Genomic DNA, 25,726 nt, shown 5'->3' with positions numbered 1-25,726 from the left:
AAAATGAATACAAATGAATAGAATATAATAAAAATTAAAAGGCTTGACTAGAATGATACAGAGACAGACAGACCGACAGACAGACAGACAGACAGACAGATAGACAGATAGATAGATAGATAGATAGATAGATAGATAGATAGATAGATAGATAGATAGATAGATGGACAGATATTTGGATGGATAGACAGACGGAAAGACAGATAGACAGACATACAGACAGACAGACAGACAGACAGATAGATAGATAGCTAGATAGATAGACAGACAGACAGACAGACAGACAGACAGACAGACAGACAGACAGACAGGCCGATAGATAGATAGATAGACAGACAGACAGACAGACTGGCAGATCGATAGATAGATACATTATTTATACCCAGAGTGAAATTGCAGTGCACACATCAAAACAAATATGCAATAATAATATAGTATTGAAAAAAACAACCAAAAAAAACCAGTGGCAATGTACGATAAACATAACAAAAAACAACCTACATTTTAAACAAACTGCTGTGAGCGCCAAGCCAGCACAGGACGAGCAGGATGAGTATGCGCACGATAACGTTGCTCTAAATAAGTTTCATCGCGTTGTAGCAACGTCTGTTTATGTTCTATTACTCTTCCTCGAAGTCGGAACGACAGACAAACGAACGGGAAACGGCAGAGAGAGCGCTGGCGACCACCGACGAAGAAAATAAATTGAAAACAGAGGGGACAGGTTTTAAAAAGCCACGTCGCTTCGTACGTGGAGAGAGAGAAAGAGAGAGAGAGAAATAAAACTGGGGAGCGGCCGGGGAAAAAAGAAAGAGTTTTTGGAGCTCACGTTACGTATGAGTTTTGTGTTCCTGTCTGCCTCTCGGGGCTCCAGCCGCGCAGAAAGCCCCGAGTTTTTAAGGGGAGCATGAATAATGCATGATCAAAACCTCTTATTCTCTAAATTTTAAATGGCCAGCTGCTATCGAAAATAACCTGATCCGGGGGAACGCGGGGAGAGTCGGCACGCTACGGAGGAGCCTGAGTCACCGATAGAGGAGCGGACGGGCGAGGCCTCGGGTCGCCATCACGCTCCCGCCGCTCGACGTCGGAATCGTCGCCGGTGTGCCCAACGGTTCTGGAGCGCGTGGCTTTAGTAAACGGAAAACAAGGGTTTATTTTCATTTTGTCGTTCCGTATTTCATCCTTTTTACAGACGACGTTGAATGATGAATGAATGGGATGAATGAACAGGATGAGTGAATAGTGAAATTGACAAAAAAAGAAAGTAATGCTTGTTGTCAATCTTCCTCCGGTTTTGTTGGTTTGTGTTGATGATTATTACAGGATAACGTCGCTTCAAGGTAGCAAACTGAACGCTTTTCAACCCCTGCACTATTTTTCACTTGCAACACCCCTACTCAACACGACCTCCAGCTCCCCATCAGGAAACAAGCATGTCTTCATTGCCCTCTAGTGGCTCCAATTCTCCCTGGGTCCGCTTGATGCCAATGGAAATAAACGTGGAAATATACATTTTATCAAATAAAGTTGAGGGGGAAAAAAACTCCCTCTGCTGACTGAAGTTTAGTCCGTCAGCTAAAAAGAAAATGATCTGATGGAAGTTACATGATGAATGGGAATGAGACAGAGTGAATGCACCACAGATAACTGTCATAAACTAGCAGTGGTGGTAAGAAGGGTGCCACGCCTTTGCCACGCCTTTATTCCAAAACCCTAATAATCTGAAAAATGTCCCATTGGACATGGAAAACGTCCTTACCCTTACTTCACCATCTCTAGCCTTATACCTAAAATAACCATCTCTAATCCGACATTTTTCAGACTACTTTTCGGGGTTTCGGAATAATGGGCCATGGGACCAACAGGCAGCCCCTGTAAGAAGCTCTCTCCTTAGGAATGGTCATGTCCGTGACCAGGCTATCTACTGTTGGAAATATTCATTTATTTCACCAGTGAGTGATAAAAAACAAATACAAACAGACTATAGGGAAAAATAAACTGACAAACCCACAAACAGGCAGTGATACGGTTCTAGAACAAATCTCTCTGGATGTTAACATGGAGTTCATTGAATATCCACGGGGGAAAAAACCATTACATTGGATTCATTAGATCAATGTAAAATAATTGCGTCGGTTTGTTAAACCTATATTTCTCAGGCTTTATTTTTTATTTTTTTTAAGTCGGTTATTTTTATATCAAAATTGGCACCTTCATTTGTCACTGTTAAGCTGACGGACCGTAAATAATTTCAGTTTGATGATTTTTAAAGTCCATTCACTTGACACCTCCAAAGGGGGAAAAAAAAGCCCAATCTAAATGTAACGGGAAACCGGCTGAAGTGGAGCTTAAAGCATTAAGTGAACGGTGGCTGAGGGAAAACCTATATGATCCCAATGACTCCCACTGGGAGTTTTAAGACTTAAAAATAATCAGTCACGGTGGTTTGCTATTGACTTCTCCCAAGGTCTCCCATCCCGACAATAGCAGACAGCCCCATTACTCTCAGTGACGGCCTTAACGACAGACAAGACTGATAAAGCTGGATCAATGCCACCGATCAGCTCCCCTCTCAGCGAGGATAAGTAGCCCTGAGTATGCAGAACTGGAACACATAGAACATCCCACCAGCCCCCCGTCGGTACAGCTCCTGCTCAGGAGTTTTATTGATAGAGCCAGCCTGGGCACATATGATCTTACGAGTTCATAATTTTTATTGAACAAATCCTGGCTCCGGTCATTATGAGCCATTATGATAAAAAAAAAAAAAAGAACCCTTTTGGTCGTTTAAAAAAAGTGTCTATTTTAAAGGCATCTCATTTATATAACATTTCGTAACGCTTTACTCATCCACGTTTGTATCCCATCGCCTCATACTGTGAGTACAAATGACTTATATTCTATTCCATTTCTATTCCACTATTATTCAGCCTTCCATCGCCTTGAGGACTGTGAATGCAACTCCCTCAAAGATGAAAGAGCCTTTAGTGTATTTAGCTTCGGTTTCAAGTCACATTTCTACTGTTTAATAAGTGAACCTTTCAATATTTACTGTTCAGTGTTGTCCCTTATTTGTCTCATCGCTGCTGGAGGCTGCGTTAATACGACGCTACAGTTATCACTGAGGTCTACTATTCAACAGTTTATAAATATAAATATAGCTGGGTAATTCGGCACATGATGATAAATATGGAATTATACTCACTGTTCACTTTATTAGGAACACTGTAATATTACTGGGTAGGGCCTCCCTTTGCTCTCAAAACAGCCCCAATTCTTTTTGGCACGAATTCCCCAAGATGTTGCAAACATTCCTTTGAGATTTTTGGTCCATGTCGACATGATCGCATCACGCAGTTCCTGCAGATTTGTCAGCTGCACATTCATGCTGCGAATCTCCCGTTCTATCACATCCCAAAGGTGTTGTCGTGGATTCAGATCCGGTAACTGGGAGGGAAACCGAAGAACATTGAACTCATTGTCATGTTCATGAAACCAGCTTGAGCTTTGTGCTTTGTGACACGGTGCATTATCATGCCGGAAATAGCCGTTAGAAGATGGGTCAATTGTGGCCATGAAGGGATGCAGATGGTCAGCAACAATACTCAGATAGGCTGTGGCATTCAAGTGATGATTGATTGGTATTAATGGGCCAAAGTGTGCCAAAAAAAATTCCCCACATCATTACACCACCGCCACCAGCCTGAACTGTTGACACGAGGCAGGCTGGGTCCATGGATTCATGCTGTTCGCGCCAAATTCTGACCCCACCATCTGTGTGCCTCAGCAGAAATGGAGATTCATGGGACCAGGCTGCGTTTTTCCAGTCTTCAACGGTCCAGTGTGGAGAGCCTGTGCCCACTGCAGCCTCAGCTTTCTGTGTTTGTCCCGACAGAAGTGGAACCCGACGTGGTCCCCCGCTGTTGTAGCCCAGGCGTCTCAATGATCCACGCGTTGTGCATTCTGAGATGTTTTCCTGCTCACCACACTTGGTTGTCCGAGTGTACCGTAGCCTGTCAGCTCCAACCAGCCTGGCCATTCTCCGTTCACCTCTCTCGTCAACAGGACATTTCTGTGCGCAGAACTGCCGCTCACTGGATGCTTTTTGCACCCCTCTGAGTGAACCCTAGGGACCCTTCGTGCGCGAAAATCCTGGGAGATCGACAGCTACAGAAATACTCAAACCAGCCCGCCCGGCACCAACGATCATGCCACGGCGGAAAACACTGAGATGACACATATCTTCCCGCATTCCCACGGCTGATGTGAACTTTTACTGAAGCTGCTGACCCGCATCCGCATGACGCTGTGCATTGCACCGCTGCCACAATTGCACGAACACGCAGGTGCACGGGCATTCCTAATAAACGCGTGTGCGTGGCTTTTCCTGTCTCGTTGGTTGGGTCTGTCAAATCCAGCGGTGGAAGGGGCCCCCGTGACGTCATCTCGCACGCCTCCTACTACCCGGAAGTGTCCGCGTCCCCTTTGGGCGTAAAGTTACGCAGACGCTTCCTTCCGCTTCAGCGCAGCCATGCGAGCTTATGACGCCATACTGTAACCACACACACACACACACACACACCGGACGAGCAGCGATGTTTTAAAGCGAACCCGTCCGCACTGTTTGGTTGCTGTTGTTTTTGTTTTTTAAACCATGGCGGGACGCGGCGCCGTGGGGTCGAGCAGGCTCCGGAGGAGGGCCACCTTCTCCGCGGTCAGAGCGGCCCTGCAGCCCGGGGACGCGCGCTCCGCCGCGGCGGGTGCGGGCGCGGCGGCCGGCGACGGCGTCGGGGAGACGGAGAAGAGGCGGAGCGGGACGCACGCCTCCCAGAGAGCCAAGAACGAGAAGCGGAAATGGAGGAGCGAGGCCGTTCAAAGGATGAGGTCAGGGGAAGTTTGTCTGTTGATGATGTTTTTACACAGACCTCCTTTTCTCCGTTCCTTCCGTCCTCCCCCTTCCTTCCTTCATTCATTCCTTATTTCCTCCGCTCTGTCCTGACTGCCGTCCCTCCTTACTTCCTTCTTTCACCCATTCCTTCCTCCCGCCATTCTGTCCTCTCCCCCTCTTCTCCACCCCCCTTCCCTTCCTTCCTTCCTCCCTTCTTTCACTCATTCCTTCCTCCCTCCATTCTGTCCCCCCCCCTTCCTGTGCCTTCCTTCCATTCCCTCCTTGCTTCCTGCATTCCCTCCTTGATTCCTTCCTCCCCTCCTTGCAACGGTCCTTCCTTCATTCCTCCTCCCTTCTTTCACCCATTCCTTCCTCCCTCCATTCTGTCCTCGCCCCCTCTTCTCCACCCCCCTTCCCTTCCTTCCTTCCTCCCTTCTTTCACCCATTCCTTCCTCCCTCCATTCTGCCCCCCCCCCCTTCCTGTGCCTTCCTTCTATTCCCTCCTTGCTTCCTGCATTCCCTCCTTAATTCCTTCCTCCCCTCCTTGCAACCGTCCTTCCTTCATTCCTCCCCCCTTCCTTCCTCCCTTCTTTCACTCATTCCTTCCTCCCTCCATTCTGTCCCCCCCCCTTCCTGTGCCTTCCTTCTATTCCCTCCTTGCTTCCTGCATTCCCTCCTTAATTCCTTCCTCCCCTCCTTGCAACCGTCCTTCCTTCATTCCTCCCCCCTTCCTTCCTCCTTTCTTTCACCCAGTAAATGGGTGGTCTTGTTGTACTGATTGCTTGTGTCAATAAAGCTGGGTTTAACTTAATGTGCATTGTCAAAATAATGAATTTGATCTTTTTGTTCATATTGCAATTTCTCTCGCGGTCCATCACGCGCCGCAGTCGAAGGAGCAATCGACAATTTTTTTTGCTTTAACTTGTCGTCGAGACGTTAACGCTGATTGCAGTGTAATGGCTGTAGAATAATGACACCGTCTCCGTTTAGATTGGTCCCCTGTAAGCCTCCATATCACTATGCAACACGGAGCGCCACCGGGTACGAATCCCCGGGAAAATGATCCATATACGGCGTGGAGCGATCCACTCCACGTAGACCCTAAACCCTTGAATATTTAAAAACGACTCATTGAAATCAGTTGAGAAATGTGAACGTTAAGGTGCTTTTTGTCCAGGAAAACAGCGGCTCCCCCCGTTGAACTCGTATTTGTTTACAGGCCGGTCGCGCCCGTTTCCAATATGGCGGCGGCGTTGATGTATGGCAAGCTACGAGCCGAAGCGGTCGGCGCCGCGTCTCGTGTTTACGCTGTATGTCTATGACTGCGCAACCAAAAAATAAATAGGATTAAACAAAAAGTGTGAGGATTTCAATTGACCTCTTCAGTGAACACCCTTCCTCCCTCTCTTTCGTTTTCAAGGCGGTGTTGATCATTTACGCGCTCCGTACGATCGTGAAGCGATCCGGTTTTCCTTTTGCAACCGCGGCACAAAAGTTGTCCATTGAACCATTACTTGCCGCGCTTGTGTGTGATTTACAGTGACGACAATGTATTAGACGCATAATGGTTGTTGTGCTTGGTTTTTTTTTGGGAGTGCTCATCAACTGTTTTCCTTTGCGTTATCTTTGAAAAGTGTAATTTAAAAAAAGGTGTTTAACTCCCTGTCTCCAGTTGTCACCAGCTACAGGAGTCACTGCTGAGCTCAGCCAGCGGTTACAGCAACTACAGAGGAATCCTCAACTGGTGTGTGGTCATGCTGGTGAGACGAACACACACACACACACACACACACACACACACACACAAACACTGTCGTATACAGTGCCAAAAAAACCCAACAGTGTTTTTGTTTTGTTAACAAAAAACTTCTGAAGACTGCCGAGTTGTATTAGCATTTTTTTTAAATGTATAACTAAATACAGTGCCTAAAATGATAAGTTACCAATTCTGAATTAATAAACAAATAAGTGTCTACTTATTTATAATACTGTTTCTCACAGAAACAAAATGGCCACACAAGCATGTCTTTGGATGTCCCTTGTTGTCCTTCATTTGTCCCTTGGCTGCTGGCGACGGCAACCATATAACGCTATAGTTATCATCAACAGTGGAAATATCACTGGAAACCAAATTTGAATCTTTGTCCACAAAGTAAGACCCTTTGATGATCAAATTTCAACGCAGTTTCAATTTGAAAACAAAATTTTAAAGCAAACCTCTTTTTTGCACTTCCTGCTCCCTCCATCAAAGAGGAGGATATGGACGGGGTGGTGCTGGCACAGGGCGCCTTTTCACTAATCCGGGTTTTGAACATGGATCGTCGTGATCGGTGCTGGGAGTTTCCTTTTCATTCCCGCTGAACTTCTTCGCCGTCCTCAAAAGCAGCAGGGGCCTTTGTGTCGGGTAATGAGATATTACAATCCATTTGGACAGAGGGAGAGGACGGGAAAGATGAAAAGGGGGAAGGAGGAGGATGAAAAGGGGTGAGAGGAGGAAAGAGGCGGCACGAGGAGAGGAATCCAAAAAGGAGAGGCTGGGAGAGGTGAAGAGTCTTTCATGGAGCCAAATTGGAAAGAAAAAGGAAGCGAAGAAGAAGCCCTTGGAATGAAAGGAGGAGAGGAAAGCCAATTTGGAAAAGAGAGGAAGATGGAATAAGAGGCACAGGAAGAGATAAAATAACAGCGGGGGAAAGACAAGAAAAGTCACACGAAGAGAAGAATTAAGGCCAAAAGAATGAAGAAATGGGTGAATAATAAGTGAGAATGTGCCAGCAGAGTGTATTCTGTAAATTTCTGTCTTACCGCATGTCGCTGAGCTCCATTCCACTGAAGTGTGTGTTTGTGATGTCACACATCTGACCTGGATCTGACTTTTATTTTCCAGGTCCTGAGCAACGCTCGACTCTTCCTAGAAAACCTCTTAAAGTTAGTAAGACTTTCGATTACTTTATTATCTTATCTAATCATCAGCAGTCCTGCATTGAGGGGGGATATCTGTAATTTTAGCAACGGACAAATGTCCGTTGCTAAAATTCATTATTCATTCATCATTCATCATTTTGTCATTTTGTTACTGTGTATTTCATTTTCCTGAGAAATTTTTCCTAGAATTTAAATGAAAATGCTAGGAGATTAAAATTGAGTTCCATTTAAAAAAATATATGAATTTGTTTAATTAAAATGTATAAAAAAATATATATCCCGAACACACAGTTTATTTGCTATAAAAACTGAAAAAGTGGTATGGTAAGTACCAATATGGTTCTTTCTTGTGTACCAGGTATGGCATCCTGGTGGATCCAATCCAGGTGATCTCCTTGTTTGTGAAGGACCCTTACAGCTGGCCAGCAGCATGCCTAGTCATTGGTATGTATGTTCAAAAGATTTTTAGTAATGAAGATAAACAAGAAATGTCTTATGGTGAACAGAATACATTTATTTATTTTGAAGTTCAAGTGTATGTATGTATATATATATATATATATATATATATATATATATATATATATATATATAAGGAGAGGGATGTAGGTGCAACGGTTGCGTAAAGAGCTTTCAAAAGGAGTGATGGAGGTAAAGCGGGACTGCTATGTTAAATGAGGCTTAAAGGAGAATGAGATGGATAGAGAGAGGGAGACGGACAGAAATTGAGTTTAATTTTACGACCTGTAATGAGGAAGGAAGACAAGATGGGTCTTAGGGCTGCAGGAACGAAATTCAAACAGAACTGGAATATTTAAAAAAACATCACATAGTCATTGTAATATTTGGCTTGTCAGTTTGTGAGAAGCAGTTAACCTAAACATTAGTGTGCAGGCTGAAGCCACTCTGGCAGCCCGAGGCAACTGGGAATTATTATTATTGTCCGAGTGTCCCCTGATTTCTTTGGTGGAAAACACTGGCTGTAGAAGCGCTGCTTGTTGTTGTTTATAGAGCAATGTGGGAAAAAAAATGTATCACCATTCAAATTGCTTGTTTTCTCCACTATGTATTTGCTGTAATTGTAGCCTGAAACTGAAAAAAGCAGTAATACGACCCAAATGCAGACACAGTGGCAGGTTGACGCAGGAAAGCTTTACTCAAAGCTTCAGGAAATACATGTGAAAGGCAAAGTGTTTGCTACCAGATCTGAAAAACAAGATTTGCCAGCTGAGCAGCTTAGTACTGACTGACTTCTGTCAGACTTGTCAAACTAGCAACAACATGCAGACACAGTAGAACAAGAGGCGACACTGAGGACACCTGCTGGCCAGGTGAGGGACTGCCGGTGGAATATCATCACGTAAACTAGCCACAGATCATTTACTTGGATCCTCGATGCTGAATTTACTTCAATTCTACACAATGGAGAAGTGTTAAACTGTCAGTGACATCAACTGTTCAAGTTAAATTCAGCTCCAAATATAAAACACTGATGGAGGACTTCCTCCAGAATGTGTGTTATTGAGAGGGATCGCGCCCGTGTTCCTCCGCTGTCTGGCAGGTGGAGTGTGCTGTGCAACACATATGCTGTGTTAGTGCTGGCTCATTTTGTTAATAGGCTGCTGCTGTGCGTGCACGTGTGGCTCTGTGACAATTATGTATGTGCCAGCAGGGTCCTGTTCTCTGGATAGGTGGCTGACACTGTGAAATCAGTGATCACCAATAAATCCTAAAATCCGGCTTTAGCCGTGATATGCTAGAACAGTTGCTGTTAGTTCATTTCTAGATTGTGTAAATATGGAACGGAAGCATGTGGTCACTGCAGTAACGGAGAACAAATGCAAGGGATGGGCGACAAATGCAAGTCACGGGGGACAAATCCACAATTGCATTGTTGTAAGTTACCGTAAAGGAACTGACGTGATTTATTTTATTTATATATATTTTCTTATTGTCTCTCACAGCTTCCAACGTGTTCATACTGGTGGCGCTCTATACTGAAAGGCAGCTGTCCATGGTGAGTTCTTCTGCATTGGTTGCGTTCGCAAAATTACCCTTGACTCATATTCGGAAGACACTCGGATAGACACTCTGTCTCTGTTAGAATTCAAGAGACGTCCTGTGTGTTTGTTGCGAGTCACACCCCGTCAGAGCTCTCAGAATGCAATGTTTGTGAAGGGTTCGGGAGTGGGTGTGTGTCACGGAATGTTTGCTTTCAACGGCAGTGAACAGAACAGTTAAAGCCGCTTAACTTGCCAACAAAAAGACAGCTAATTTGTGAGGAGCCAAACACAGTTTTTAAGTGTTTAGTCTAAAACGAGGGGTCATTTCCCCAAAAAGTATAATAGAGGCACTTAACTGAATTGTCTCGTTTGATTTGAGCATTAAGTTGATGGACATTGACCGCAACATGCTGCAATTATAAACTTGTGTTTTGTCTCTATTCAGGGAGCATTCAGTGAAAATGTGGGGCTTCTGATTCACTGTGTTAATCTGTCAATCATCCTCAGTTTCCCTGCTGCTATGGTCCTTATGATCCCCTCCATGACTCCAGGTAAATACAAATGTCAGCTGTATTAGCTGTAATAAGAACTGTGTGGTCCACTGACGGGTTCCTGCGTTGGTGTTGGTATCATGAAATGCTGGAGTATCATCACATCATAATACATTTTTTTTTTTTTTCTTAGTTTTCACTTAGAATGATTGAACAAGACAAGGTGTTTTGTTCTCAAAATAATAAACCACTATTGAAGGGCATTTCTGTTGTCATGCTCCAAAGAAAGACTCTTGAATTGAAAACAAAAACACATCCAAAGTCAAATATCTCTTGCACTATTTGAGAGCACGAAAAATACAAAAAAATACAAATTCTGTTTTGTTAATTTATATTTGCATATTCTTTGTGCAGTAAAAAAAAAAAAAAAAGAATTGATTTTGGTGTTGTATATCAAACATGTCAGCACTAATGGCACCAGTTGGTCGCAACTGGGTCCGGTCCAGTTGGCTCTGAGAGGGATGGAGGTGCCAAAGTGTGTGTGGTTTGGAATGGGGAGTCATCCAAAGGTCACATTCCTCTGTCTTCATTAGTCCGCCTGTCAGACAACATGGCACTCCGCACGAGCAAGATAGAATGTACGCATTGAGAAATATAAACATGCATAACATCACAATAAGCACAAAATAAATTATATATCATTTTACATAGGCCTCTGAGTGGTGAGGACATACTTAAAAGGACCAGGAGTTTTAGTGTGTTTACTAGTCGGCACACACATTCTACATTACACCCATGACCATAATTCTGGTCTAAATATAAATAGTTAGTGATATTATATACTGTACAGTATATGATGATACAGTACAGTTGATGATACTGTACTGTATATCCTGTCTTTCCAACTCGCTTCCCTTTCTCCTCTCCTCTCTGTTTTGTCTGTGTCCATGATGTGTCAGTGATAACTGACATATAATAATAATAGTAATAATAATAATGGATAGACAAACAGCTCTTTTACAACCATCCCACATCCATGATATTCCGAAGAAGCAAAAGGCTGTAATGCCGAGGCTATTCATCTAGAATTTGAATTAATATATTTTAAGGGGAAATGGGAGGTGTTATTTTCATTATTTCCACTTCTTTTGATGTGCGACTTACCAATCTGCTCAAAGGGATTTTATTTTATTTTTTTAAGATTTCTTTGGAGAATCAACATGGAGAGTTCCATAAAAGACAAATTAAGCGTTAAGACACTAGAGGCCACGATTTATGCCTCTGCTGTGCGTCTTGCCTGGAACCCGACTTATCATTTATAAAAATACTGGGAAATATGAATTATAAGGGATTTCACTGTTACTAAACAGCAGTCACACAGCCCTGTGAGTATTCAAAGACTTATATTTTAAGAAACATAATCTAGCAGTGTAGTTCTTGAGCATTAGCTAAATAATGTAGTTGAGTGAAATATAGTCTAAATAGAAATATGAGAAGTGATTTCTAAGTGCATTAGTCTGATTAAATAAAACTTTACTAAGCTTTATAGCATATTTCTTATTCCTGTGAACACTAATCAGCTCATTTAATAATAGCCCCATTTGGTACATTTTTTAAAATGTTTTTTTAACTCAATAGTTCAATTAGATAACATTATGGTTTGAACAAATAGTGTGTTTCTACGACGTTGATCTAACTGCCCCAATGTCCAGCCAGATGGTTCATGGATGGGACCCGCTGAAGGTGCGGGGACCTGTGTGTGTGTGTGTGTGTGTGTGTGTGTGTGTGTGTGTGTGTGTGTGTGTGTGTGTGTGTGTGTGTGTGTGTGTGTGTGTGTGTGTGTGTGTGTGTGTGTGTGTGTGTGTGTGTGTGTGTGTGTGTGTGTGTGAGAGACATTGGTAGGTAGATGGCGTGTGTGTCCAATTGGCAAAATATGTTCATTAAAACCACATCAAAGTCTCCCTTTTGTTGACCAATGCACACACACACACCGTTGCAGCGGTAAACAACAGGCGCTCTATTGTTGCATCCTTGGCACCGTTAGACTGCTCTCATTTTCCTTGGCCTACTTTGGTGAGATCAAATTATGACTTGCCTCTTTTTCTCTCCTCCCTTTTCCCCTTTTCACAAACCTGCCTGCCTCCTTTTTTACTTTTCCCAATCCCCTTCCCCACCCATTTCTCTTTTATCAGAACCTGTGTATCGTCCCATCGCCGTCCTCTCGGTGGAGATCCGCTCTTATGGAAACATGATTTACACTCGTCTTTTTCACCTTTCTCTCCATTCAGTGGGCGGTGTGTTTGCTCTGGGCACCTACACGATCCTCCTCCTGAAGCTCTACTCTTATAAGGACGTCAACAGGTGGTGCAGGGAGCTGAGTGTCGCCAAGGCCAAGACACTGTCCAGGTCTCTGTCCTGTAAGTCTCACAGGTCACAAACCCCCTTTCTTTAAAGTGGAAGTTGAAAAAACAAAATAACTTCAAAAATCAGTTGATTCAATTAATTTATATACAATCAAACATATCATTGATACATGAATGAATGTTACATTATCATTATTGTTGACAACTATGACTACTTTTGATGATAGGAGTTAAAAAAAAAAAAAAAACTATTTTTGAAATCTTAGTTAATCATCATTTTCGGAAAATAATGGACATGGTATTTGTGATGAAATATCATCCGATTTGTAAAATATATTGTACCCATCTAAGATCCTTCAATATTTCATCCATAAATTAAAATACAGCGACGAGTGATACATTCAAGGTGAGCGCCCAAGTTTTCAGTACGAGAGCAGCACTGCATGTTAAGCATTTCTGAACACCGACTTATGGATGTTCTTGCAAAAAAAAACTGTTTCATACTATTGATTTATTAGAAATAAAAAGTTGCGAAATATACTTTAAAACGTGCACAGCGCGCTACATCAAAACATTTCAACTCGTCACCACCTTTTATATTTGGGACGGATGATGAATGTATGTTTGCTATGTTTAAATATTTTATTCTTCATTCGCTTCTTTTCATTTGTCATTTCATCTGATATTTCTTTTGCCTAAAATGTGATTTTTAAAGTGGTCTATAAAACTGTGTCTCACACGAGGCCCCTCGGATCAGCTGCTTGGCCCTGGAGAGAGGCAGGTGTATTACCCAGGGAACCTTTCCATCAGAGGTATTTGCATTATTATTTCATGACATGTAAAATTGCACTTTGAATTAATCTGATCGTCAAAACTCATTTTATTGCACCTGATGGATGGAAGTGTGGTTAAATCTGTCTCTTTCTGCAGATCTGTACTACTTTGTGTTTGCCCCCACTTTGTGCTACGAGCTCAACTTCCCTCGCTCGCCCAAGATCCGCCTGAGTTTCCTTCTGCGGAGGCTGTCTGAGATGGTGAGGGAGTCATGTGTCCATCACCTAAAAAAACCCTTTTTTTTTTTTTTTGTTTCTAAATAATAATATCTCATATTTTATCTGTGATTTAATAAACTGTAATTTTTTCCCAGGTAATATTTTTGTACCTAACATAGGGCTTGGCAGTAATGACCAGATTAAATGTCACAATAATTTTTGTACCTCAATATTGATAATTTGACTATTTGGGTTGGGGGGGGGGGGGTCACTATTGGTGGTTTCTTGAGATATTTACAGGGGGGAAATAATTATTTGATCCCTCACTGATTTTTTTAAGTTTGCCCACTGACAAAGAAATGAACAGTCTATAATTTTAGTGGTAATTTTTGGTAGGTTTATTATAACAGTGAGAGACAGAATATCTAAAAGAAAATCTAGAAAATCACATTAAGTAAAAGGTAAATTATTATGCATTTCATTGAGTGAAATAAGTATTTGATCCCCTTTCAAAGCATGACTTGGTACTTGGTGGAGATACCCTTGTTGGCAAGTACAGAGGTCAGACGTTTCTTGTAGTTGATTACCAGGTTTGCACACATCTCAGGAGGAAAGTTGGACCACTCCTCTTTGCAGATCCTCTTCAAATCTTTAAGGTTTCCTGCCACAGATTTTCTATACAACAGTATGAAGTTCTGAATAAAATTAATTAATAATTATATATATATATATATATATATATATATAGAATTATTTTTTTTTTAACTTTAATACTGCGTTGTTGGATCAGGAGACAAAAATCTCACATCACAATATTTATATTATAACGATATATTTCCCATCCCTAACATAAGGGCTTCATACCATAGAAACCAGAAAAATGCCCCTGGTGCAAGGCCCTGCATTGCTTGAGGAATGGTGCTTACTGCTGGCCTGCTGATCTTTTGGCTCATAGTTACTTGTTACTTGATATCCTGATACAATTCATTTTCTTGTGCTACTTATTGCAAGCAAAATATGCAAGCAAAATATCGACCCGTCTATGTTTGTGCCTATTCTATCACTGATATTATACCTAAAGTATTTTTCACCAGAATCCCAATGAGTGTTGTAGTTTAAGGTTAGCCAAAGAAACACTGTTCCACTTGACTCACTGTCATTGTGTGTCCTCCTCAGCTCTTCTTCATCCAGATGTTGGTTGCTCTGACTCAGCAGGTACGATCTTCTTGTTGTTTTTTCTGATTTTACTATTCTATTCCAGATACTTGATAATTCAAAAATTCAATTTTCAGTAAATGGAAACAAAATATAAGCCACATTTTGTGTTCAACAGTTAATATTAAAATTATACATGTCATTTATCTTTCCCTTTGTCTTATTTCTACTCTTTTACTCTTGTCAGTGGATGGTTCCCATCATTCAGAGCTCCATGAAACCACTAGAGGTAAGGAAATTCAAGTATTTATTTTGTTTTTACTGATATGATGGTGATATTATGACAAATCACCGTACAAGAAAAAGCAAAAGGCTGCTCACTGAGGAACTCATCAATCTAAAGTGCTTCTCAGTTCGCATTTTAAGTTACAGATATGTAGATTTGTAATCATCATTGTCAGTGGTTTGCCTGTTTTATTATAACTTACTTCATTATTATTATAACAGTTGTCAACCAGTCAGAATCGAGGATCAGAACATTGAGCCGTATGTAACAGACATCTGCTTGTGTTTTGTCTTCCACCTTTTTTCCTCTTTAGGACATGGATCTGTCCAGGATGATGGAGAGACTCCTGAGATTAGCTGTGAGTATAAATACAAAACAGTCCCATCTCAGAGTTTTACTGTAACCAAGCATGATAGGTAACAAATATAGGTTCCTAAAATATAGTGGACATCCAATTTAGTAATTTCTAAGGAATTATGGTATTTTTGTAGTTAATCCCATTTGAAATCCATCTCATCAAGGCCTTTCCCTCCATCTTTCCCTCCATCACTCCCTCTCCCTTTAGGTTCCCAACCACTTGTTGTGGTTGATGTTCTTTTATTGGTTCTTCCACTCGTCTTTGAACTTCAGCGCTGAGCTGCTGCGCTTTGGAGACAGACAGTTCTACAGCGACTGGTGGTGAGTACGATTTTTTTTTTTTTTGACGCGACTGCTCAGAGAAAAGCCGAGTAAATCGGATTGTGGCAGTTGCCTGCCACCCGAGTGGCGTATGCAGGGCCCTCCAGCACAGAGACACAGACAATGGGGTTGAGAAGATACCAGATTATTGTAGAGAGTGGGCTAGGCGGAACAAGCCGTGTGTGTGTGTGTGTGTGTGTGTGTGTGTGTGTGTGTGTGTGTCGATAGTCAGACCATCAGGTGTACAGCCACACTGATGCTGGGCCCCGACTACCTAGACCCAGGAATGGTGTGGCTGCTCAAACAACACCATGCCCACACCACACGGATATTTAATTGAATGTGCCATTACTTGTTTAAAAATACCTCCTTGGTTATAAAGGTTTACTATGTTTAGTCGTGTCATTTCAGTTATCTCTGGGGGTTAGTTGTATTTAGTGTGTACTACTAGGGGTGACAAGGTGAGATTTTTTATTTTTTCCCACCGGATAAAAAAAACTCATGACAACACCGGTGGACCGGTAGCGAGGAAGCAGATGGAGGATTTAAGATGTGGTGGTCTCGCATGTCACGCTTGGTCCGATGATTACACCGGAGTTGCAGCTCCAGGTCATTACTTGTATAAATTCCAATACATAATAACAGACAGGAATTGATTTAGTTGAATGTATTTTATTTTTTATACATAACCATAGCAACTAGGCTTGGGTGATCGTGCAAAATTCCAATCGAGGGGGGCGGGGCGGGGCATTACACTACGTTCAACCTGCACATAGAACGTAATGTCATGTGGTCTCCCTGTTACAGAAGTGCATGATTTATTATTTGCAGGTTATATACATTTACATTTTTACACAACCTGATCGATTCACAGCAGGGGATCAGTTTCAGAACACAGTAAACTGCACTAACACCGTTTCAATGCTCAAATTTTTCCTGGCAGACTTAAAAAGAAAATTGTCTTTCATTAAATCGCCGATCGTCAACCTACCGAAGCCCAATACCTCCCCCTGGCTCCCCCTGTGCCGTTCAGAAATGACTGATACAGGAAAATGAACTAAATGGGTTTTATTTCTATAAAAAAAAAAAAAAAGAAGCAAAACTGCAGTTTGCAAGTAATGTAATCGGTGTATGCACCAACACCGTGTAGCAGCGGTAACCGCAGCAACCCTAGTGTATGCACTTTTTAATGCACTGCTAAAATAGGAATTTTCTCATGCATTCATTGCAGTGACATCCACAGGGGAAAAACTTCCTATTTTTGTTTGTTTGAAGCTCTGCCTTCCCCTGTAAATACATTATCAAAAGAATACACGGCTTCCTGACTCTTCTTGCAGGAACTCTGAGACGGTGACATATTTCTGGCAGAACTGGAACATCCCTGTTCACAAGTGGTGCCTACGGTGAGTGATCAATAATCAATAAAGCAGAAGTGGAGCATCGCTCTTGTTGTAGAACCGCTAACCATGTTGCAGCTCAGCAACAGAGCAGAGCCTTGGTTTTCTTTTTTTTTTTTTTTTTTTAAAGACGTGAATTATATATGCCATCAAAACTTGTGGAGTTAATGGTTATTTATGGTCAGAATAGCTTCTATTTGGCATATATCCAATACTATAATAGCTTTGAACAGGACCCAGACAGTCAGAATAAAGATCAGATCAAGAACACTTTATTAATCCCCGGAGGGAAATTCAGGGATAATTACAAAGTATTGGAGTAGTAAAGGATTGAAATGATAAAATAAACAATTGGAACTACCCATTTAATTGAACAATCACCTGGGTGAAAGAATAGATTGGGTTTTGTTTTACATTTTGGTTGGAATGTAAAAGGGAATGACTGAGTTTGAATATATAGGCACTATATATTGATATTTCCCTTGAATGCACTTGTGTTGTAAAGACCGATGGAGCTTTCTCTCCTGTGTCTCCTTTGGCCGATGTGGTTTTATTTATTTTGTTTAAATGTTTTTTTTTTTTTTAAATAAATAAAAAATTCCACGCTTTTGCGAGTGACCTACGGTGAAGGACAAGGAAAGCCTAATTGTAACAAACACGTTCAGACAAGACGTAGTACACTCTGCTCTCCTGTTCAGTATTTACACCTCTCCACCCAGCGCACGAAGGGTGAGGGAGGGAGCGGTTGAGAGAATGAAGGAGTGATGAAACACCGCATCGAGTGAGGAAACAGACTTTCAACCCAGCGACCACAGAGGTTGCGTGTAAACACGAAGCGCTCTGAGGAGGTCGTTTTAAGCACTGGAGTACCACAAGGCAGCGCTTTACCACCGCTTTTATTTTCTATCTACGCGGACAAAATGAGCGCTGAGGACAGTGCTGTTCATTTGTTTAAATATGCCGAGCAAAAGCATGTTCACAATCTTGGTCGGACAATTGAGTCGTATCTTATCTTAAACGAGGGAGGAAGTGACTGTAAAGTATGTGGAGAACCACCGTGCGGTTGGCTGACTCACTTTGGCCTAAATCCACCTCCGCCTATTTCTATACAATGCTCCTGAAACCACTAGACGTAACTTTATTTGTGTCCGTTTATTATTCCGTCTGTCCTGAAGCCACTTCTACAAGCCTCTGCTGAGACAGGGCTTCAGTAAGACCGCCAGCCAGTCAGCCGTCTTCTTCTTATCCGCCTTCTTTCACGAGGTAAGACCTTCCATCTACCGTGCTGTTCCGGCCAAAAAAAAAAAAAAAAAAAAAAACCCCAACGTTGGAATTTGTGTGCGCGAGGATTTAAGGGGAAATCAGTGTTTGTTTGTCCCTGTCGTTCTGTGTCAGTACCTGGTGAGCGTTCCACTGAGGATGTTCAGGCTGTGGGCCTTCATGGGCATGATGGCTCAGGTAAGACCTTAATGTGACATGCAACATTAGCAACGACAATTTTATTTTTTAAATCTGGTTTATTTATTGATTTATTTTTGTAGAGTGATCGTAGCATTTACAGTAGACAAAAAAACTTTTTTGAACTGCTACTGGCCACAATGTTTTATAGTCAGTTAAATTGACACCAACAAATGTATCATCCCCGCCCCCCTCCCCAAAAGAACATCTGAGGCTGATACTGGCTGATATTTGAATAACATCGGTCAAATTGGTCATTTATTAATTTTCATTTCCCAAACAGCTCCCCCTGGCCTTCGTTGGTCACTTTCTGCGCGGTAACTATGGCAACGCTGTGGTGTGGATCTCTCTCATCATTGGTCAACCGTTCGCTGTCCTGATGTACGTCCACGACTACTATGTCACTCATTACAGAATGGAGAGTGACTGACCTGTGTCGATAATTTCCTTTTTATGCACGCGCGCGCGTACACACACACACACACACACACACACACACACACTGATTCCAGTGCAGTCTAAAGGCTGGAAATACTACAAGCTACGTTTGTTTTCATTGCAAAATTAACAGAATATAAAAGAATAAAATGTAGACCATCATGTATCGTCATGAAACAACATTGTGAGGGTTGTTGTATTCCTACTTTTGAGTTGAGATGAAGCCATTAATTACTCAGGTGATTGTGTAGTCTGCGTTTTATTTTATTTTTTGACTTTTTTTTTTTTTAAGAAAAAAAACAAAAACGTGAAATAAATCTAAAGAAATGTTATAGAATGATATATCAGGACCCACACAAGTGCCTTTGTGTTGGTGAATTGAATTTTAGTATACTTTCTGTCAACCAAAAGTTTTTATTGTTGAAAGTAAAAATGAAATGAATGTAGAGTATGTTCAGAAGATGTGATCGATATTTTATTTTCTTTGACATTAACTAAGAATGAATATTCAGCCTAATGCCCATGTCAAATGCAATAAGAGGTACTTATAATTCTTAGGTTTTTATCAGATCTGCAAGAGCTGCAAAAACATTTTTAAGAATATCACAACACTCAGGTACTGTACATAGAAATTACTTCCATTCTCATATATTTTTTTTCCATAAACACTTCCTAACGGGCTCCTGCCAAGGAATCAGGTACTGCTGCCTTTAGTTTCTTCATCTGAATGCAGGATTCCTTTAAGAAGAAGGGGGGGGCAGCCAGGAGCAGTGGGCAGTATTCGTTGACGTGCTTGCGGTGTCCAGGTGTCCATCGCTGGTGATGGGTGCATGTTTTTGGTGGGGGTCCTTACTGATGTTAGGTGGAGGAAACCCCATGTGAGAACGGGGAGAACATGCAAACTCCACACAGAAAGGCTCCTATTTGGGAGATAACCCGCCAGAGCGTGGTGCTAACAGTGCCCCCAGGGAATTGAACCCAGGACCCTCTTGCTTTTAGGCAGCAGTGTAATGCCGCCTAACAGCAATGGGAAATAGGTTCATGTTTTGAATTACAAGGAGATTTGGGGGGGTGGGGGGGGGTCTGACCCCCTTAATTACGATTTAAACCTGGTCTTGGAAAACAACAGCTTGGTGGGGGGACGAAACATTTATATATCCTTCTTACCTGTAAACATACTTATATATATTTCCCATATTCATGCCTGCAAAAATCTTGTATACGATTTCAGACACCCCTAAAGTGGACCATACCATGACGCTGAGCATCGCTCAATTCAGAGACACATTTTTTCCAAACAAAGCAATTAAAAGCAGTTTGTTTTTATTGTCGATTTATTTATGTTCCTCCATATTATTATTGAATGAGTGAAAACAAGCCCTGTGCGTAACAGGCACACCTTCTCAGTCACTGTTTAACCACCCCCCCCCCCCCCCCGATTGTCATTGTATAATTCACACTGTGTGGGTTGATATTCAGACGTGTACATCTTGGAAAAAGGAATAAAAGGTGAAAAGTTGTGAAAAAGTTTTTTTTGTCTCTGTGTTTGTTGTTGGGAAAATAAACATTGTTGCTTTTGCAAACCAAGTTTCAAAAGCAATGAATCAATTATCAATAAAGAGAGTATTCTTCGAGGTGTCTTGCTGAGACTGTAAACAAACCAACTGACTAGAAGCTACTTCATTGTTGAAGCAAGTGGAAAAATAGTCAATAATTGATGGCCTGCATTTTCCAACCGTTGCTTTTTGATGTAATTGGCGTGGGACGATATAACCTGCTTCTCAACCACAGTAATGAACGTGTAGAGACTTGGATTGTTCAAACAATGGAAGCCAATAGAGCAAAGAAAATCTTCCTTCAGCACAAGCAACCACCGAAGCAACTCGTACAGTAACGAGTGTATGGAACTGTCAAATGATTCATCTCAAAATGGAAAAGCTGCGAGTCCCTCGCATAAACAAACGTACAGTATTCAATCGATCGATCCACAGTTCCAGGTGTGAACTCCATCTACCATTATCTGAGGCACAGACATTCAAAGTACCTCAGCAAGCTCAACTTCCTTCAGGGGAATCGCTCCTTTGACGCTATGATGATATCAGGTACTGTATACGAAGCAGCTGTGTCTTATCTCCGTAACTCTAAAGCAACTATGAGTGGTGGCGTGAGATGTCGTGAGATGAATGACCTGAAAGTTACCAGACCCTGTCCAAACTGGGTGTTCTCCCCCTGCTTCACACACTCCAACATCTTTTAAAACGTATTCTCCTTTCTGGTGGTTTCTGGTGTGCTGCGACCTGGCGGGGCTGCGGAGGGCGCCCCCTGGGTGGCCCGCTTGTTGTTGTGCGTGTGGGCTGGGGTGCGGAGCGTGGCTGCGCAGCTTCTCTCTGACGGGTACTGGGGGTGGTGGAGGGCCCACATGTCTGGCGGCCTTCTGGCGTCGGCGGGGAGGGGGGGGCCTGCCTAACATCGGGGTGCCCTGGGCATGGGGTCTCGCCGGTTCACCTGTGGGGCCGGCGGTTCAGGCGGGGTGTCGGTCTGTCAGTCTGTCTCCACAGGACCTGGCTCCGGGCCTGCGGTCCTGCGGTCCTTGCCTGGCGCCCGCGGCCTGGGTTCTGCGCCTGCAGCTGCATCTTGTGCCTGCACGTGGGGGTGGGTTAGATGTGTGCGCCTCAGGGGTGCAGGGTCTCCTCACGCTCTCTGGGACTGGGTTATGCTCCTCTGGGCCGGGCGTGGGGGTTGCTCCGCGGGCTTCCTGCAGGGTGGGGTGCTTGGGGCTTTCCTGCGGCCACGGGGTGTCTGTGCGGCTGCGGGACTCAGGGGCGGCTTCGGGGGCCTTTTCTGCTGCTTGGAGGCGCTACGATATAATACCGACTTTATACTGCTGAACCAATTTGGATAAGTCCTGTACACTCACCGGTGTACAGGCGGTCTCATCACAGGCACACACATTACCAACACCTGCTTTGAAAACCCAGCAGCAACCTCCTGGTTACATCCTTCTTCTTTTCTCCCTCATTTACTGCCATAACTATGACAGGAAGACTATGACGTGCCCAGTTAGTTCCAGTTTTCCTGGACTTAATTTACTCTGTTTTGTCGATACATTTTGTCGTCTGATGTTTCTATGGTTATGTTTTTCCGTGTGCATGTTGTTGTTTGTTTCTATGTTTATTCTTTTCTGTGTACATGTTGTTTGTTTCTATGTTTATGTTTTTCAATGTACATGTTGTTTGTTTCTGTTTGTTTTTCCGTGTACATGTTGTTGTTTGTTTCTGTTTGTTTTTCCATGTACATGTTGTTGTTTGTTTCTATGTTTGTTTTTCCGTGTACATGTTGTTTGTTTCTGTTTTTCCGTGTACTTGTTGTTTGTTTCTGTTTATTTTACATGTTTGTTTCTGTTTGTTTTTCCATGTACATGTTGTTTGGTTCTATGTTTGTTTTTCAATGTACATGTTGTTTGTTTCTGTTTTTCCGTGTACTTGTTGTTTGTTTCTGTTTATTTTACATGTTTGTTTCTGTTTGTTTTTCCATGTACATGTTTGGTTCTATGTTTGTTTTTCAATGTACATGTTGTTTGTTTCTGTTTGTTTTTCCATGTACATGTTGTTTGTTTCTATGTTTTTCCGTGTACATTTTGTTTGTTTCTGTTTGTTTTTCCATGTACATTTTGTTGTTTGTTTCTGTTTGTTTTTCCGTGTACATGTTGTTTGTTTCTATGTTTGTTTTCATGTACATGTTGTTTGTTTCTATGTTTTTCCGTGTACATGTTTGTTTCTATGTTTGTTTTTCATGTACATGTTGTTTGTTTCTATGTTTGTTTTTCATGTACATGTTGTTGTTTGTTTCTATGTTTATTTGTCTCACCCGTGGTGATTCTCCCCCTCTTGGAGTTGTGATTAGTTGTTTATAGACCCAAAATGGTAAAGTAGTTAGGTAGGATTAGTGGCGGTTCTGTATTACAAAAAACTGTGCTCTTGTCATCCTACAGGTCGTCCACAGGACAAAGTTATTGCACCATTTCTTGATGATTAGAGAATTAATAACGAATTGCATTGCAGTTTGAGAACTTGAACTCCACTTGCAGACTGTCGTAGATGCAATGGCATACAAATACTGTATGGCCAGCATGCTGACAGCACAGGTTTAAAAATAAATAAATAAAATAAAATGTATTCTCCAGAATGTTCCAGGCTTAACCAGGTTACACATAGAAGTCCAGGATCCCAAATTGCCACTCAACATTAACATTAACAAGATACACGCAGTCACAAACTTATGGTTTCCCTTTGATAGCCTTGAGAGACTCTTAATCCTCGCTCCCCTCCATCCTTACGACCCTTCCACAAGCTGCTGCCTGGCTTGTCTCGCTTCCCAAATTCCCACACTAAAACCCCATGCCACACCCCACCTCGCCTCGCCTCCCCATTCGATGGCCGTGGTTCAAACCCCTCGGCGTCGAGGGTCGATGCTTTAAAATGACCCGCGCCCCCTAACCTCTTGAACGGAGGCAAAAGCCCCTCCACCAGCCTCGCGCGCTCCACCTTCGACTGTGCTCTTGCTTCACGTAGCCTGACCCGGTAACCTGGCCGGGCCGTTCTTTCCACGGTCCTCTAGGCGTTGCCCAGGGTCAAGTTAACTCGCCCGGTCGCAGACGATTCCCACGTAGCTCTGTAAATGACTTACCAGCGGCTGTCACCCAGCGACGTGCAGCACGGCCGGGGAACTGGCACCAAAAACCATTAGGCGTCAAACCGGTTCCATCCGATGGCGGAGCTGACCTGTGTGTGTGGGTGTGAAGTTGTCGCTGTGAAGCCGGGTCTGAGCCGAACCTGCTGCGCTGCCTTTTGTCAGGTTGACGTTGGGCTAAACAGCGTCTCGGACAAATTTAGCGGGCGTGCGTGTGTGCGTGCTCAGTCAGCGTGACGCTTCTTTAAACAATCATCAATTGCCGTCACAGAATGGGGATTTGGGAATTAGTAGTCGCTGAAAAACCTACGATGTCATTAATTTATTGCTGAACTTTTGTTTTTTATTTTTTGGGGGAGGGGTGGGCTTTTTTAAAAATCTTAAAGTAAACTCTATCTATACATCTCAAACAGTGGTTCCCAACGGGTGCTTCCTGATCCAAAACCGGGTCGCGGAGCCATTTTGAGTGGACCACATTCTTATATTGTTCAAAAATCGTTATTTATATATTTACCAGATTTACAATGTTTTTATTCTGAAACATACTGTAGTTTACCAAATCTTAATGAATTGTGAGCTACGGCTAAGAACGAATGTGGATCCTGAAGCTCGACCCGTCTAGAACCGCTGTTTTAAAATACAATTTGGCCAACATGAGCTTGGAATGAATATACTCCTCAACAGGCTTGATTTGGGATGGATGTTCTTTCAAACATAATTAAATGGATGTTTATTCCAACACCTCACACTCCTACCCTTGTGAGCCGTTCTGCGGTCCCACGTAATTGTTTAGAAAATGCTGAATTATGACCGGCCCTTCGTTAAAGGGGAACGCCGTACGTCATGAGCTTCACAGCCGAGTGCGGTCGGGAGAGAAACGGTAAATCCAAGGCGTTCATGATGAAATACTCCGTGGAGCAGGAAGTAGCGGACGAAGAACGCTCAACAGCAAACGCGGCTTCACGCTGAACGTCAGCGCTTGTAGAGGGGGGATTGCAGCGTTTTTGGTTGTTAAACCGACAAAAGCGCGGGGAAAGGAGCCGCTCCGTCGGCCCGTCCCGTGCAGAGGCATCGCGGGGTCTTGAGCCCGAGCCCGGGCAGGAGATCGGGTTCGAACCGGTGTCCTCAGGACTGAAATATGGAACTGAGTCACAATGTGTAATTACTCTCCCTTGTTGCAAGAATAATAACACCAATAAAAACATAACATTTTACTTGTAAACTGCACAAGAACCTCACAACGTCCCGGTTCCTTTATAAAGTCACCAAACCTGGGTGAGCTGTTTGCATGTTCTATTTTGTCTCTGCCTCCAAAAACAAGGTAAATGCCAGACTTTGAATTCCACGTCTGACTTGTGCGACTTGGGACAATTTTGGGCCACAGGAATAACGACAAGCAAAACGGCCGCCTCCCACCACTTCTCATGCAATTTGTCCATTATATTTTTGGACCGAATCCCCGCTTGCGACAAGCTCCAAAAATCGGGGAAGGTGTGCGACCACGCCCTGCGACGCTGCGGGTCCGATGCGCCGCGATCACGTTGTTTGCGGCGCGCGGCGCCTCGCGTCTTTTGGGGCTCTGTACTGGGCGGGGTGTGGCCGAAAGGGGATCCGTGGTACCGGATGTCCCAGCCTCTAGCAACACCTGATTGCATTGTAGGAACCGGTTCTACCGACCACGTAGACGCCCAGCTCAGGGAAGGGGATATCACTGTCCGTTTGAATGCTGTAACCGGGCGGTATCCCCCCCTTTTTAATTTGGCGGCTGACTCCCTCCCAGACGAAGATACAGTATATCACTCTTGAGGCCGCCATCCCGTCTCGTACCCGAGCAGCTGAAAAAACCCAGCGATGCCCTGCCCTTCCCGAGCTTCGTTATCTCCGCGGACACCGGGGACGAGCGGCGGGGACCTCGTCCCGTCTTCCAGCGGCGTTGACCTTTCGCGCTCGAGTCCTAATCATT

General features: G+C 43.1%; 1 protein-coding gene across 1 annotated transcript; it reads left to right on the top strand.

Moving 5' to 3' along the window:
- Positions 1 to 4,657: 4,657 nt before the first annotated feature.
- Positions 4,658 to 20,604, top strand: LOC307233392 (diacylglycerol O-acyltransferase 1-like; the record flags this gene model as incomplete). The annotated part of the gene is made up of 17 exons (XM_080004723.1): positions 4,658 to 4,887; positions 6,564 to 6,651; positions 7,776 to 7,816; positions 8,172 to 8,257; positions 9,778 to 9,830; positions 10,262 to 10,367; positions 12,596 to 12,724; positions 13,414 to 13,482; positions 13,601 to 13,704; positions 14,839 to 14,877; positions 15,065 to 15,106; positions 15,417 to 15,461; positions 15,669 to 15,781; positions 17,119 to 17,184; positions 18,354 to 18,441; positions 18,574 to 18,636; positions 18,920 to 20,604. 17 exons carry the CDS (start codon positions 4,658 to 4,660, stop codon positions 19,064 to 19,066), a joined length of 1,509 nt encoding a protein of 502 aa, XP_079860849.1. The 3' UTR covers positions 19,067 to 20,604.
- Positions 20,605 to 25,726: the final 5,122 nt, after the last annotated feature.

This window comes from Zeus faber (assembly GCF_960531495.2).
Source record: "Zeus faber genome assembly, chromosome: 8".
NCBI lineage: Eukaryota > Metazoa > Chordata > Actinopteri > Zeiformes > Zeidae > Zeus > Zeus faber.
The sequence above is the reverse complement of the archived record's forward strand: the minus strand, read 5'-3'. Positions and strand labels throughout refer to the sequence as shown.